Raw genomic sequence first — 16928 nt, 5'->3', positions numbered from 1 at the left:
AAAGCAACATCCATCAACAGGGACCCCCACCACCCAAAACATGTTCTCTTCCCAATACTGCCATCAGGAAAAATGTGCAGGAGCCTCGGGACCCACACCACCAGGTTCAGGAATAATTATTACTCCTCAACCAACAGTCTTGAACCAAAGAGGCAACTTCACTCAACTTCATTTCATCATTGAAATGCTCCCAAACCCCATGGACTCACTTTCAAGGACTCTTCATCTCATGTTCTCGATATTTATTGCTTATTTATTATTATTTCTTTTTGTATTTGCACAGTTCGTGTATTCTGTATACTGGCTGAACACCCCAGTTGGTTCAGTCTTTCACTGATCCTATTATAGTTATTTTTCTATTATAGATTTACTGAGTATGCCCGCAAGAAAAGGAAACTCAGGGTTGTATATGGTGACATGTATGTACTTTGATAATAAATTTACTTTGAACTTTGAAGTTCAGGTAAGTAACTTCAGAACATAAGGCTTTGGCAATGGAAGGCAAAGTTACCCCTCGAGGGACAACTAAATTCAGTGTTGACTGGAAGACCAGAATTGAAATCTCACTCATCAGGAAGGAAGGGACAGGGAAGAAAGGGTATTTTGAAATTCAAGGCTCTATTACTTACAAGTTGTGTTCAGAGGCACAAATACATGCATTTGGACACATTTAAATGGACATGATAAAGTAAAATTCCAATAGTCTGGAACCCACAAAACTATGGTGGTGGACTGTCCGATTTTCTGGACTGCTTGAAGTTGAATACCCCCAATCTACATTTCTTTCCATTATTTACATTGCACAATGGTACAACATTTTCACTGAACCTGGCGGGTTTAATGGGAGTGGGAAATAGAATACACTGGGAATTAGGCGTTAAGTTGAAGCACAAAAGCACTTCACCCTACACCCCTCCTCCCACTATAACTGCAGCTGCCCCATGTCCTGTAGCCAGTGTTCTTAACCCAAGATCTGACACACATCTTGATTGCCCTCCACACCCTCTAGCTGATATCATTAAGGAGTAGCATTAGGCTACTTGGCCGATCAGGTCTGCTCTGCCATTCCATCACAGCTGACTTATTTTCCCTCAACCCCATACTCCTGCCTTCTCTCCATAAATTTTAATGCCCTTACTAATCAAGAACCGATCAATCCCCACTTTAAATACACCCAATGACTTGGCCTCCACAGCCGTCTGTGATAATGAATTCCACAGATTCATCCGTCTCTGGCTCAAGATATTCCTCCTCATCTCTATTCTAAAGGTATGTCCTTCTATTTTGGAGTTGCCCCTTTTGGTTCTACACTATCCCACTACTGGAAACATCCAAACAAGTACACTGGATGAATGATTGAGCTGGATAAGTAAGTGAATACTGGATTTAATAAATTCATAGTCTACTCTGTTCTCTCGGCTAGAGATACGACCAATGAATATGGTTAGACAGAAAACACACACACATATCATTAATCATTAGTAAACAATTTAATAAAAATTAAGCACATTTGACAAGAAAGAGAAGCAGCCACTAAATCCAACTGAATATTACCTATCACATTTGGAGTACTTGATAAGATCACAACCTATTTACAAGGGATGCAGCTTAGAAATTCAAAGCCAAGAAGTTGCAAGTTACTTCACACTACATTTGGGCTGTTTATACAGATCAGGGTAACGCTGGATGCTTAACTGGCAAATGCTGCATTCAGGATCTCATAATTAACCCTCTATCTTTCTCTGAAATGTGATCAGTCTGGTGTCCCCAGTAGTCAACCCTTCTGCCTGCTGAATCAGACATCAGATGGTGGATCCGTCACACTTGGGAAGAACTTGATAAGAGTCTCTGGACATGGTCAGCACAAGTCTCCACAGATCACATCTGCAAGCATCATGTTGGTTCTGAGAGGCGCCATGGCTTAATGACGTGTGTTGGCCTTGAGGTGCTAAGCCACATAACCTCAGAGAGCTTTGAGTCAGGAGAGTGTCATCCCAATAGATTTGGGGTTGGTATAAATAAATTCCACTATATATTCGAACCATGGTTTGAGATCACTGTACGACAAGAGCATAAAGCACAGCAAAGGGATAAAATAAACCAGGATAAACCGGGCTGCATGATATTTCACTCGTATAGTTTAGTTCTTATCTGAATGATTAACAGTGAACTAGATTCTGCCCTGCGTAACTGCGATTGGCAAACTTCAGAATTGCATTTTATGGCTGTTCGCTGAACACTAATAAAATCAGTACTTTTACATTTAAACATATTAAAGGACAACACAATTGTCCCCACTGAATACAGTTAAAAAATAAAGCAATGTACAAAACTGAGATTAATAAAAGTTTATAACAAATCCGTAATTTTCTAGGATATACATACTTTATGAGTTGCCTGCTTGCTGTACTCAGATGGGCACTACTGATCTACATTCCTACTCAGTAGTGAAGATAGAAAGCACGGACTGCTGCCTCACTCTACATCTTGACCTATTTACAACACACTGCATTTGTTCCAGACAGTGGGAAGTCTATGGAATGCTGGTGGCAATTCTGTAGCCTATCTTGTTTGACCATCCAGCATCAGGTAGAGAAAAAAATAGCCAAATGTAGCCAGGAAAACAAGTACTAAAAGTTTGCAAAAGCAACAGCTCTGGCTAGATAGAATAGCTAGAAATACAGTACAAATGGTAAAACCTTTATGATGTTATCTATTTCAGTCTATGACATGAGTAACATACACATTCGAAATACATTTTCACCATAAAAAGTGCTGCAATGTGAGTTGAGTTTGATTTAACATACAATTTTTACAATTCTCATCATAAGAATTTATTAAATAGCATTTATTTGTAAGTGATCATTGTCAAACAAAATATATTTTTGTTTGACAATGTTTTGTTTGACAATGTTTAAAATTTTATCTAAATTTAATTTCAAGACTTCAAGATATAATTTATAAGATAGAAAGAAAGATCCAGCAAGACAGTAGATCTGCACTATTCAAACTGTTAGACAGATTGCTGGCAATTTAATGGTCCAAGCATAATCCATGTGTTTCTACAATGAGAAAATCATTTCTTATGACCAGTTGCTGGAGATGTATCCAGTCTGGTTCATCTTCAGCTTCACACTGCAAAGGGTGGGAATATCTGATACAAAATATTAGTAATCTCCCTTTCAAGGTTCAGCAGCTAACAGCAAAACAACTGACAAACCTAAAGTTCACTACATTTAGCTCTTTCATTCTAACATAAAATCACATTTCAGAATAGCAATGCGGTTTCCAAAGTGTTACTGTAATTCCAGGAATACAGTTGCTGAAGTACACAGATTCATTGTGATTTGATTACTCCAATTATCATGTCGTACTATCCAGGTCCAGGGATTCGAAGTGAGATGAATAATCCATTGGGTCGGATGGCAAGTAGCTTGTAGTAAACCAACAGAGCACCAGTGCAAAACTGCCATGTCCTGTCTTGCGCTCATTCTGATCTGAGAAGATTATAAAGTTCAAGGACAAATAACACTGAGAATCGGTTCTCGAAGAAAAGTAAGATTAAATTACATTTAATAGAGTTTTAATTCCACGTTTCCAAGAACACAAGTTCTTTAAAATAATTTTTTAGCATGTAGAATTATTGGAAATAGAACAAGGGCTTTTCCCAGTCTATACCCTCAAAATATTACATCCTTCTGTAACAATGTTTGGTAACCCTCAGAAAGCTCTAATTATGTAAACCTTTTCCTTTGCGTATATGTGATATGTCACAGATGGGAAAAACCTAGCAGCTGGCCCTTAGCAGTCTTGCAGTTGGTTGCATGGTTGCTGAGATTCCAAGCATTCACTTCTACCTTCTGCCAAGACAGTGCAGCAACCTTGTTATTGGACAGAGCTTGTATGGCGTTTCCAGGTAGGGGTAGAACCTCCAGTGAAGGGGTTTGTCGTACCATTCTGGGGCAGCTCACTCACCTTTGATCCCCACTGGAAACTCAGTTCTCACCTGTGGATCCAAACAGCTGTTTGCATGTGACAGTGGCTACAGCCCAATACACCACTATAGCAGGTGAGGGTAGCTGGCAGCCTCATACCCCGGTAAGATAGGGGCATGTTTGTCTTAGCATGCAAAGTCAGCTCTGGGTAGATGAGATCTACAGTGAGATCCAACGGCCAGGAAGGCGGTACTGCAACGCTCCAGGCAGAGTGAAGGGCATGACAAGGGACATAAAATGTCACGGTCATCCACTGCAACCAAGGAAGACTCTAGTTTGTGATGCTTGTTTGTACCACTGGACCCAGACATCTGCAGTCACGCAAGTAGAACTGCCCAGTGCAACGGCTTTTCCACTTTAAAAGTCTCCTGCGCAGGTTTCCTGTCATTATCAGACAAGATGGATAACCAGTAGGCAGAGCTAAGAATAGCAACCAATTTTCACGTTTTAGAATCTGAAGGAACCTTCCTTTTCCCTATGAAGAATTAATGGTGTTTCTTCAGAATCAATTTCTATAAAAATAGTAATTTGCAAAACAAGACTTGTGACCTGTGCAAACAATTGAGCACAATGCTCTGGAAAAGTGGAGGGGTTACTCCTACCATGCATGAAGAAAGGAGTGGCTCATTCAAATAAAAAAGAATGCTATTCTTTGTCACGCCATATGTCCCTGCATTCTGCATGCAGGGAAGGTGTCAAAGAGGAGGATAATTGCACAGGACAAGATCTATGCATCCCGACAAAGACAGTTGAACCAAACCAACAAAACATTTGAAAGTGGGATGTTAAGTTTACTTGTTACCACACCACAAACCTCCAATGGAAGGTACATTCTACTAGAAAGGCAAAGTTAAAAAGTAAAGCTTGTTTACTACCGCAGGACAGAGTGCGCATTCCAGGGAAAAAATGCACAGCTGAAAAGCAGGTATCTGAAATTCTATGCATATTAGTTCACACTGGGGCATGCTGTCTCTGTTCAGGCTCAGTGATCTTCATCTGAGTGGCACTATTGGAATTCCTCCCATCTCTAAATGGGCAAGTTAAATACTGCCTTCATCATTACTTGGTGGGTTTAACTTTTCAGCCATACATGCCTGTGGATTGGGGTTTTACAACAATCAACCATCAGCTGTAAAGAGCATATCCCAAACCTCCAACCATTTAAAAAATCATATTCTATTAAATTAATATTGACTCCTAACTGGAAGCAAAAACGTTTGTAATTGTACAAATTGTATGACTGTCAGAAGTTCCACATTGCTTTTCTGCGTTAATTGGGAAAATTTCTTAGAAATCAGCACAGCCACAGGATGAGACTGAAGAACTCAATCCCATTAGGAAGCAAAATAATGCTACATAAAAGAATCATGTTTCCTGCTGAACAGTCACTGAGTGGAGTGGGGAATACTGGAAGGCTTTTCCATGAACCAGAGCATCATTATCCCAGCAGGGACTGCAGCAAATTATAACAGAACAAAAAGATTGAATGCAATATTATTAAAAAGGTGTTCAAAAAAACTGCACAGTCAGCTTCAGCTTTGATTAGAAACAGCATTAGGCTACTGAACAATCAATAATGTCAACAAGGTTCTAATTTCACATGCAGATAGTCCAAATGAGAACAAACAAATGAAATTACTGTTTTATGATCTCTGATGTCCTCTGCTCAGAGAGCAAGTGTTGTTTAGAATCTTTCACAACGGATTGGGACAGGAACTCAAAGCTCTGGACGACTTTTCCGCTGGTTCCACTTCTCTTGCCCAGACAGAACCTTGGGCTGGAGGATGGCGCTGTGCAAAGGAAGGATTGTTAGGTCACACATAACTGAAACTTTCAACATTTTTTTTTAATGTAAAATAGTAAAAAACAGAACTGTGAACTGACACGGAATCAGAGTCCTTTCAGCCCATGTCAGCTATGCTATTATGCATCACCATGCTAATTGTACTTGTCTGCATTAGGTATCAAATATCTTTTAAACTTTGTAATTGTACCTGTCTCTACCACCTCCTCTGTAAAAGACTTACTCTTCAGATCACCTTTAAATTTCTTCCCTCTCACTTTAAACTTGTGCTTTCCAGTTCTAGGCTCCCCTGCTGTGGGAAGAAGACTCTTTTTATCCATCTATGCTTGTCATAATTTTGCAAACCTCATAAGGTCACCCCTCAGATTCCTACCTTCCCGTGAAAATAAACCCAGCCTATTCAATCTCTCTTTATAACTACAACCATCTATTCCAGGCAGCAGATAGACCAGAGATGCCACTGGTTTCAGCATTGATAGCCTTGTGTTCCTACTTATCAGCCCCAGCAGCTGCATCCACCTTCACCCTCCCCAAAACCTCCAGCTTCCTCCCTTCTGTCTCTCTGCCTCCATCATGCTTCAACATTCTGTCTCCATTTACCACTACCCAACCCTCTTCATATCTTCTCTCAGTCCTGATAAGACCATAACACACAGGAATGGAATTAGGCCATTCAGCCCATCGAGTCTGCTTTGTCATTCGATCATGGTTGATATATTTAGTAGGTTTTAATGAGATTCCCCCCCCCCCACCAACTCCACCATTCTTCCAAACCCAGTGAGCCCAGCCTAGAGCTATCAAATGCTGCTTGTTTTCTGGAATTCCACCCAAAACCAACAATTCTCTTCCCTCCCTTATAAATACTCCAGACACTGCTCAACACACTGTTCCTTCAGGAGATTGTTTCAAAGTCAAAGTAAATTTATTACCAATATACGTGTGCATTACCTTGAGATTCATTGCCTTGCAGTTATTTACAGACAAATAAAGAGATAACATATAATTTATGAATAACTATACACTAACAGGTGTATAGGTATATTCTTATTCCAGTCACCAGGCAACATCCTGGCAAATCTCTTCTGCACAGTTGCTGATGTTACCACATCTTCCCTGAGTGTGGTGAGCAAAGCAATACTCCAAGTGAGGTATAACTAATGCTGAAATGTGATGTCTCAACTCTTATTCTCAATGTTCCGGCCTACGAAGGGAAGTAAACAAAATGCCTTCTCCACCACCCTATCCACCTGTATTGCAATTTTTGTGGTACAGGTTGACCTTCACTAATCCGGCACCATTGGGACCTAAGGAGTGCCTGATTAGTGAAAACGACAAATTACAGAAGGATCACATTAAGCATAATCAGTGCCGGATTATCAAAGGAACTGGATTACAGGTAATCGGATTAGTGAAGATCGACCTGTATCTCTGTCCATCAATGCTGCCACTTACCCTGAATGCCTTAACAGAATCGAATTTCCTAAAGAGCATTTTCTCCGGATTAAACTTCACCTGCCACTGCTCTGCCCACTTTTCCAGTTGACCTGTGTACCTCTATATCATTAGACAACCTTCTCCATTCTGTACGCTCCATTTATTTTCCTGTTGTCTGCAAACTGATCAGACCCCTCAGTTCTCATCTGAGTCATTTACATCAATTTAAAACAGCATTTGTTCCAGAAGAAGTCCCTGTGGTAAACTTCTTGTTATAACCTTATAGTCAGAAACACCCATCCACTTCTAACCGCCAGATTTGAATCTGATTTGACAATCGCCTCAGATCCCTTATGCCTTAACCAGTCTACAAATGGTCCTTGTCAAAAGCCTTACTAAAGTCCACATAGACCAACTCTATTACTCGTCCTTCATCTATTTTCTTAGTCACCTCCTCAAAAAACTGAAATCAGAGTTGTGAGACAGGACTTCCCTGTCCAAGCCAAGTTGACTGCTCCTAACCAATCCTATCTCAGGAACGTAGAGGAATATTTTGGGATTATTTATCGATTGAGTTATTGTTATTTATTTATTGATACAGCATAACAGACCCTTCTTCCGGTCCAATGAATCCGCATCCGCCAATTACACTCACGTGACCAATTAACCTAATCAATCGTACATCTTTGGAATATGGGAGAACTGGAGCACGTGAAGGAAACCGATGTAGTCATGTGGAGAATGTACAAACTCCTTACAGGTAGCGGCAGGAAATGAACCCAGGACACTGGTGCTCTAACAGCGTTACACTAACTGCTACGCAGCCCTTCTCTTCCCTTCTGTGCTCCGTGGCAACTCAGGAAATGTTGCTTCTATCTATTGAAATATCGATGCATTAAAATTTCTGCTTCCATACCAGTCCTCAGCTGATGGCCCTCCAGATGAAGTCCATTGTAGTGAAGTACTTTGAGCTACCATTTGAAGCTCACTTAATCATAATAAAGATGCGTCAGGCAGCCTGTGTACTCTCTGGCTATTTACTGACAAGGGCAGTTCAAAGGTTCTAAGGTTCATTTATTATCAAAGTATACAACTCTGAAATTCTTCTTCTCCAGATAGCCATGAAACCAAGAAAGAAATGAAGGGCAGCACGATCATCAACTCCCAAATCTCACTTCCCTGCACAAAAAAACCGAAAGAGGCACATCAACCCCCAAATCCCCCTCTCCACACAAAAAAAACGAGAAAGGTCAGACGAAAAACACAGAAAATCAAAATCTATAAGACTGAAAAAAAAGTTTATAGTCCATGTTCACATTCTAAACAAAGAAAACCTAGGTAACACTCTCTGGGCACAGTGTCAGGCTCTCGCCTCACCAGTTAGACCTGTATCTCACTAATCTGCCAGATCCTTCATATGGAAATAGCTGACAGCAGGGGCGGAGGAAAGAGACAGTGCCTGGATTACTGCTGTTGGATTGAACAGTAGAAATTGTATTTTTCTTGTCATTTAACATTCCTACGCTTGTTTGTGTTTTTATACAGTCACCTATATACATGTAATTGTTCAGAGGTTACGGTTACCTCCCTATTTTTCTGGAAACTTCGTAGTGAGAGCAAAGGAACAAGCTGATGTTTGGTTGATTTACGTGCCAGGTCAGATTGAAAAGGTCAGGTATGGGGCAAATCAAGCCATGGCATAGCCCAGGCCTGAGAGTGGATTGAAGCAGTAGAGGCCGGGTTGAAGAGGCAGGTTGGAGAGCGAGGAATGACCATAGGATTATAAGATACATGAGCAAACTTGGGCCATTTGGCCCATCAAGTCTGCTCCACCATTTCATCATGGCTGATCTATTTTCCCTCTCAGCCCAAATATTCTGCCTTCTCCTTTCAAGAATCTATCAACTCATAGCTCAAATACACACAATGACAGCCTCCACAGCTGCCTATGGCAATGAATTCCACAAATCCACCACTCTGGTTCATCTCCATTCTAAAAGGACATCCCTCTATTTTGAGGCTGTATCCTCTGGTCTTAGATTCCCCTATCATAGGAAATATCCTCTCCACATCCATTCTATCGAGGCCTTTCAACATTCATTAGGTTTCAATGAGTTTATCCCTCATTCTCCTGAATTCCGCTGAGTACAGACCCAGAGCCATCAAACACTCCTCATATGACCAGACTTCCAGTCCCAGAATAACTTTCGTGAACCTCCTTTGAACCCCCTCTAACAACAGAACATCCTTCCTTAGATAGGGGACCGAAAAAGGCCTCAACAACGCTTTATAAAGTCTCAACGTTACATCCTTGCTTTTATATTCTAGTCTTATCAGAGTGAATGCTAACATCGCACTTGCTTCCTCATCATTGACTCAACCTGCAAATTAACTTTGAGGGAACCCTGCTCAAGGGCTCCCAAGTCTCCATGCACCTCAGGTTTATGAATTTTCACTTTATTTAGAAAATAGTCTACGCTTTTATTTCTCCTACATAAGTGCATGGCCATACACTTCCCCACACTGTATTCCATCTTTACCCATTCTCCTAACCTGGTTAAGTCCTTCTGTAGCCTCTCTGCTTCCTCAATACTATCCACCCCTCCACCTATCTTCATACCATCCATAAACTTGGCAACAAAGCCATCAATTCCATCATCCAAATCATTGACATATAACGTAAAAAGCAGTCCAACACAGACCCCCCCCCCCACCGTGGAACACCACTAGACACTGGCAGCCAACCAGAAAAGACCCCCTTTATTCCCACTATTTGCTTCCTGCCAGTTAGCCAATGCTCCATCTGTACCAGTCTCTTTTCTGCTCAGCTGATTTAAGCGCCAGGTCATATTGACAAGGTCAGGGTGTTGGGGCTGGAGGAGAGGGATGGGACTGTGTTTAGCTCACTGCTCATGACGTTTACTCATCTCTGCACTGAACTGATGAGCTCCTGGTTCGGCCGCAGTGATGACTGACTTCGTGGCTGTGTACTCACTTTCATGAATGTTATTTGTTTACTTTTATTGTTTACATTATTTGGGTTTTTTTTCTCTGCACATTAGGTTTTTAAACTAGTCCTATTGAGTTTTTTTGTTTTGTGGCTGCTGGTAAGGAGACATATCTCAGGGCTGTATATGTATACATACTTTGATAATAAATGTACTTTGAACTGGGCCCAGGTCAGAAGTAGATTCTAAATGTATTGGAATAAATCATTGCTCGTATTAATTTGGAAACTTAGAAAGAAACTTCTACCCTATGACACAGAGCAACGGATGAGGTTCACCATGTCTAAGATTAAGCTAGTTCACATTATACTGATTGAAATTAAGCCATCAATTTTCAACCACAGAACAGTAAATACATATGTTAACATTTATTCTTCGTTTGGCCATCTCAGCCTTTATCCTAGGAAGGGATAAATGCTTGCATCTGTGCATACAGATTATACTATTTATAGCTCATATTTCTGAGCTGCTTGACAAGACAACCTCTGTGATCATATAACATATAACCATATAACAATTACAGCACGGAAACAGGCCATCTTGGCCCTTCTAGTCTGTGCCGAACTCTTACTCTCACCTAGTCCCACCGACCTGCACTCAGCCCATAACACTCCATTCCTTTCTTGTCCATACAGCTATCCAATTTTACTTTAAGTGACAACATCAAACCTGCCTCAACCACTTCTGCTGGAAGCTCGTTCCACACAGCTACCACTCTCTGAATAAAGAAGTTCCCCCTCGTGTTACCCCTAAGCTTTTAACTCTCAACTCATGTCCTCTTGTTCGAATCTCCCCCACTCTCAATGGAAAAGCCTATCCATGTCAACTCTATCTATCCCCCTCATAATTTTAAATACCTCATTCAAGTCCCCCCTCAACCTTCTACGCTCCAAAGAATAAAGACCCAACTTGTTCAACTTTTCTCTGTAACTTAGGTGCTGAAACCCAGGTGGCATCCTAGTAAATCTCCTCTGTACTCTTTCTATTTTGTTGACACTTTCCTGGATGGAAGGTGCAAATGCTGCAGATTGAACAGAAAGCCAGAAGTTCTGCACATCCTCTCATCTTATAAAATGGCCAGAGTCACCTGACACACCAGCTAAAAGTGATTCAGCTGAAGAGTTACTCTTACTGGCTGATGGAGATTACTCTGAAATATCAGACATCATAACCGTGCACTGAAACTAATGGAGGTGAGGTTGCCGAAATGTGGAAAGGGTTTGAAGAAGTATAGTACTAGTAGGAAGCAGCAGTAAGCAGTTATTAGTAGTAACTAGTAGTAGTAAGTAGCTAGTAGCAGTAGTAGTAAGCAGTTAGTAGCGATAATAGTAGTAGCAGCAGTAATAGTAGCAGTGCAGCAGTGATAGTAGTAATAGTAGCAGCAGTAGTGATAGCAGTAGTAGCAGCAGTAATAGCAAAAGTAATAATAACAGTAGCAGTAAGTAGTTAGTGGTAGTAGTTAGAAGTAGCAGCAGTAGTAATAAGTAATAAGTAGTCGTATTTGTAGTACTAGTAGTAGCAGTAATAGCAGCACTGGCAGTAATAGCAGTAGTAATAGTAGCAACAGTAGTAGTAGTAGTAATAGTAGTAGTTAGTTGTAAGTAGTGGTAGAAAGTAGTTAGTAGTAGCAGTAGTAATAGTAGTAGTAAGTGGTTAGTAATAGTAATACTAGTAGTCGTAGTGTGATCACCCAAGTTGTGTACAACATTAAACAAAAGAGTTGTCTATTGGTGGGTCTTCAGTGTCTGTAGAGGCCAATCCAAGGTCCACATATTCTGAGGGGCTTCTGGACCTATAATCCCGTCCCCTTCACCACTTGCTGATTGCTTTGGGACCAAGGGTATATTCCCTCAATGGAGAACGCTTGTGTATGATTTTGTTTAAAATGGGGAGGGTGATGTATGGGCATCCATCACACAGTCCTTGACAGACCAGCCTCAGGGTCCAGTGGCATGTAATGCAAGATGACTGGGGTCTTTCACTGCTGCAGCCTTCTATCCCCTTCACTGCCATTGTGATGTGTCATCATCTCCCACCAGCTCCACCGCTGGGGTCTTGGTGAATCGCTCTTTGTCTAGTACCTCCTTGATCTTACTGTCATGGGTTGACACTACCAGGAGCTAAGCACCCAAATAGCTAACACCATTAATAAATAAGTAAAACTCTTAGCACGTTGTAGTACGAGAGGTGTACAGCACAGTAAGAGGCTCTTCACCCACAATGTTGTGCCAAACTAATTACATCAATAATCAGAGGCCCAACTAAACTAATCTCTTTTGGCATTTTTCTCCTTCCTTTCCAACCCTGAAAGAGGGTCTCAGCCTGAAACAACTACTGAGTTTGACTCCTTATGGCACCTTCCCTCTAATCGAGGCAGCATCATGGTAAACTTCTGTTGCACCCTCTCCAAAGCCCCCACATCCTTCCTATAATGGGATGACCAGAAATGAACATAATGCTCCAGATGTGGCCTAACTAGAGGTTTATAAAACTATAACATGATTTACTGATTTTTGAACTCATTTCCTCAACTAATAGTGGCAACCGTGCCATATGTCTTCTTTCCCACCTTATCAACCTTTGTAGCAACTATGAGGAAGCTATAGACTTGGACTCCAAGATTCCTCTGGATAATAAACTGTTAATTACAAATTAAGGAAATGTAAAGGAATAGCCATCTAAACCGTGAAACCAAAGAATGCTACAAGGGGAAACTCATTTCATGTTTCACGACCATTGCCAACAATATCAGCATTTACTGCCCATTCCTGAGCTTATATTTCTAGGTTTTGCCCGTTAGATGTAAAAGCTTCTTCCCACATACCTGATGTAAATTGTTTCTTGCAGACTGGAGACTTCCTGGATTTGTTCTGGTTTCTCTGGCCACCCACGCGGGACAAGCTGCCACTACGAAGTCAAGGATGAGCACAGTTATTGATGAACAGAGCTGGTTGCATTTCCCATTAAACTTTTACCTGCTCCTGGCAATCAGAATCAGATTCTACTGACACACGTTGTGAAATGTATTGTTTTGCAGCAACCGTACAGTTCAATACATAATATACTATAAACTACAATAAGAAATATATATTGAAAAGTAAGTAATGCAGAAAGAGATCAAAATACTGATGTAGTCTTCATGGGTTCATTGGCCATTCAGAAATCTGATGGCGGAGGGGGAGAAAGCTGTTTCTAAAACACTAAACGTGCCTTCAGGTTTCTGCATCTCCTCCCTGATGTTAGTAGTGAGAAGAGGGCATATCCTTGGTGGTGAGGTCCTTAATGACTTATGCTGTCTTTTTGAGGCATCACCTTTTGAAGATGTCCTTGATGGTGGGGAGGCTAATACCTTTCAATTTGGCCCATCCAGTCTGCTCCACCATATTATCATGGCTGATCCATTTTCCCTATCAGCCCCAATCTCCTGCCTTCCCTCCTGTATCCCTTCATGCCCCAACCAATCAAGAATCTATCAACCTCTGCCTTAAATATATGTAAAGATTTGGCCTCCACAGCTGCCTGTGGCAACGAAATCCACAGATTCACCACTTTCTAGCTAAAGAAATTCATGCTCATCTCAATTCTAAAAGCACACCCCTCTACTCAGACACTGTGTCCTCTAGTCCTAGACTCCCCACCGTTGGAAACATCCTCTCCACGTCCACTCTCTTCAATGGAATATTTAGCCCTCCATTGAAATCATTGATCATAGTAATGATCACAAATCAACTGCAAATTTACTGTGTTGATTTCTCATAATTACTCAGATATAACAACACAACCAACTGCTCTTCAAATTAAATCTGAAATAAGAGCTCCCCTGATATGCCATGTCAACACCATAGACTATTATCATTAATCCCTCAGCATTCTTTAGGCTGAGATTTATCAAAGCTTCGCTGGAGTTTAATGTAACAGTGCAAAAATCAGTGTGAAAAATTGCAGTGAGGTTGACCAAAGATAAACTTGTTTTGGTAAAATCAGCAACTCCACAAGCAAAATATTGCAGAAGCTAGAACACGGAAAGAAAACTGAAGATGCTGCAAACGTTCACAAGGTCATGCAGCACGCGTGAAGAAATAGTTAACACTTCGTAGTATATAGTTTCAGCAGAGTGAATAACAACAAACCACAGAGAATGTAGCAATACTATTTAGAGGAAATTCAAATATCCAATTGCTTCTCCCTTTTACAACTCCTTCAGACCGACCTTCTGCTATTCACTGATCCCTTTACCATGCTCTACCCTCCTGTCTCATCCCTTGTTTTCTGGCCCAGGCACTCCTCCATTTCCCCTTGCAGCACCAGCTCTCCACCTTAAAACCTGTAGCTCTCTGACTTTTCAGAGGTTTGATGAAAAATCTGTAACGTTTGCCTGGCCACAAGGACCGTCTGGCCTGCTGAGCACTTCCAGCATTCTCCAATGGGCTGTTTACTTCTGTGGAAAATTCTCTGACGAATTGGCAGCAATTCGCAAAGTTAAGAGTGAGTCAGTTATCAGTGTGAACTGTGATCTACAACAGACAGCCTGGCTCAGAATGCGGTTATTACCACAGTCACAGCTGGGTGCAAGCTGAAAATGATGAAGGGCACAAGCACAATAAATGTAATCAGCTGCACTCACTAGACTGGCATACATGTGAGCTTCTGAACAGATAAAGTTGTTTGTAAAGGATTTCAATCTTGTATTAATGCTGGATGGACACTGATTTTTGGTCTTGGGAAAAACAGTTTGTAAGAAATAAACATTTATCTTCCTTCATCTTAGAGATTCAGAATAAAATAAACATTTTAAAACAAAGAGAAAGGTCAACTATAATTATGTTACTTTTTCATAACTTTTTTGTGAATGATTTTTTAAGTGTTTTGATTAAACAGCTATTGTTGCAAAATATTTAAAGTGGAGGTTGATAGGTTCTTGATTAGTCAGGGTGTGAAAGGTTACAGGGAGAAAGCAGGAGAATAAGGTTGAGAGGGATAATAAATCAGTCATGATCGAATGGCTTGACGGGCCAAATGGACTAACTATGTTGGTCAAATCATAAACAAAATGAGTCACTTGCTGTGAACATCAGTGTCTATGAGATTCTGCTGAGAAACTGCAGTTCAGTGTCTCAAATCTGAACCTTTGCAAGAAATATAAATGGGACAGGCTAGTTCTCAGCTTTCACTTCACCCCAAAACTTTCCAGAGAGAGATGGTCATTGTTCAAAACTGAGTAGTACTCTATAAACACTCATCACATTCCAAACAAAACTCAGGGGAGTAAACACACACGATGAAATTTGCAATTCAGGATGTTCAAAGAGGAGACTTGCATCCTTAACGGAAGAATAGTTTATTTTGCCCACAGCAAGTTAATGTTAAATATTAAACATTAGGATTGTAGGTGTTAAAGCACATCATTCTAATCATAGCTCTAACCACATCAGTAAACAGTATAAGATTACCAATATTGCTGCCTTTACATATGAATGGTTAAATGGAAATTGCTTTGCTTGGTAACCTCTAATGATATCATTTAAAACTAACATCATAATTAAACACCTCTGTGGGTTTCCTGATCTTTCAACAATTCCCAGATCAATGCACTGCGATGTATACATTGTTCCAATTCCAACTTCTCATCCACTGCTACTGAAGTCCATCTGGCACATTATTAGAGAGCTTGGTAAGATCTACTGAAAGGTTTATAGAATAAGAACGCTCGGGGTCTGGAATTGACCAAACCTCACTCACCAGTTGCAAAAATGCTAGAGGGAGCAGCAGGAATAGCTGGAGGGGGAAAAATGGAGGAAGGGTATAGGCACACAGAAAAAAGAGAGAAAGACTGACCCCTCTCACCCCTCTCCCCTGCCCCCTATTATTATGAATCTAGCACACGGCAGACTGACCTTGAATATCTTTTCTTGCGTTGCCCTGATGTTCTGGTGTGTGCTTTAGTGGCAGACCTGCTGACAGCCACGGATGGGTTTTTCGCAATAAACAGGGCCTCGGGCTGACTTTTACCTGTAAACCTTGGCAGTCCCAATCTGTAGGTATGAAATAAAGGACACTGAACAAAACAGAAGAGCGTCTAAGCAACGAAAATATGTTACATTAAAAAATTTGGAGGTTTTCTCTTTCTCTGAAAGTTATTTCAAAGTAACAAAAGAGAAGCAGAAACTCTGAAAACATAGCAAGTCAGGTAACAACAGAGTCGATATTTCACGTTAAAACTAAAACTAATGGAGAGAGAAAGCAAGTTAGTCTAACCTGAAATATTAACTCTTTCTTTTCCATAGATTCTGCAAATCCTTTTCTGCATTTCTAGTATTTTCTGTTCTTATTTCAGACTCCCAGCATTTGAAGTTTTCCTCATATTCAGCGCATGATAAGGCTTGTAAACCCCAATACAGACTAACTAGATCCTTCAAACCTTACACACAACGGGCATGCAATTCCCCGTTGAATATATTTAGTGCTGAACGTAAAGCCTTTCTCTGGATTAACAACAATCCACCTCATGCTGAAGCAAGATTAGAGCATGCTCCAGATCGGAAATGGAAGGATCCATTCAAATGCTGGCTTCAAAGTTTATAATCCAATTCCTGAGCAGAGAAATAAATATACTAACGTGTTTTTCTTCTGAAAATCAATTATTTGATGGAGACCAAAATTATGAATGATTTTTGTTCAAAGTAAATT

At 40.7% G+C, this 16928-nt stretch overlaps 1 protein-coding gene across 2 annotated transcripts in view; it reads right to left on the bottom strand.

The window, feature by feature from the left end:
• Positions 1 to 1483: 1483 nt before the first annotated feature.
• LOC140204952 (kinesin-like protein KIF18B) overlaps positions 1484 to 16928 on the bottom strand; it is a 114054-nt gene continuing 98609 nt past the window's right edge. For both annotated transcript variants that reach the window (XM_072271957.1, XM_072271958.1), the window contains 4 exons: positions 16136 to 16273; positions 13066 to 13148; positions 5635 to 5785; positions 1484 to 3497 (listed from right to left, as the gene is read on the bottom strand). In XM_072271957.1, coding sequence (XP_072128058.1) covers positions 3488 to 3497; positions 5635 to 5785; positions 13066 to 13148; positions 16136 to 16273 — 382 coding nt within the window. In that variant the 3' untranslated portion in view covers positions 1484 to 3487. The remainder of the gene's footprint in view (positions 3498 to 5634; positions 5786 to 13065; positions 13149 to 16135; positions 16274 to 16928) is intronic.

This window comes from Mobula birostris, chromosome 11 (assembly GCF_030028105.1).
Source record: "Mobula birostris isolate sMobBir1 chromosome 11, sMobBir1.hap1, whole genome shotgun sequence".
Lineage (NCBI taxonomy): Eukaryota > Metazoa > Chordata > Chondrichthyes > Myliobatiformes > Myliobatidae > Mobula > Mobula birostris.
Note: the sequence above shows the minus strand (reverse complement) of the source record. Positions and strands in the feature narration are given on the sequence as shown.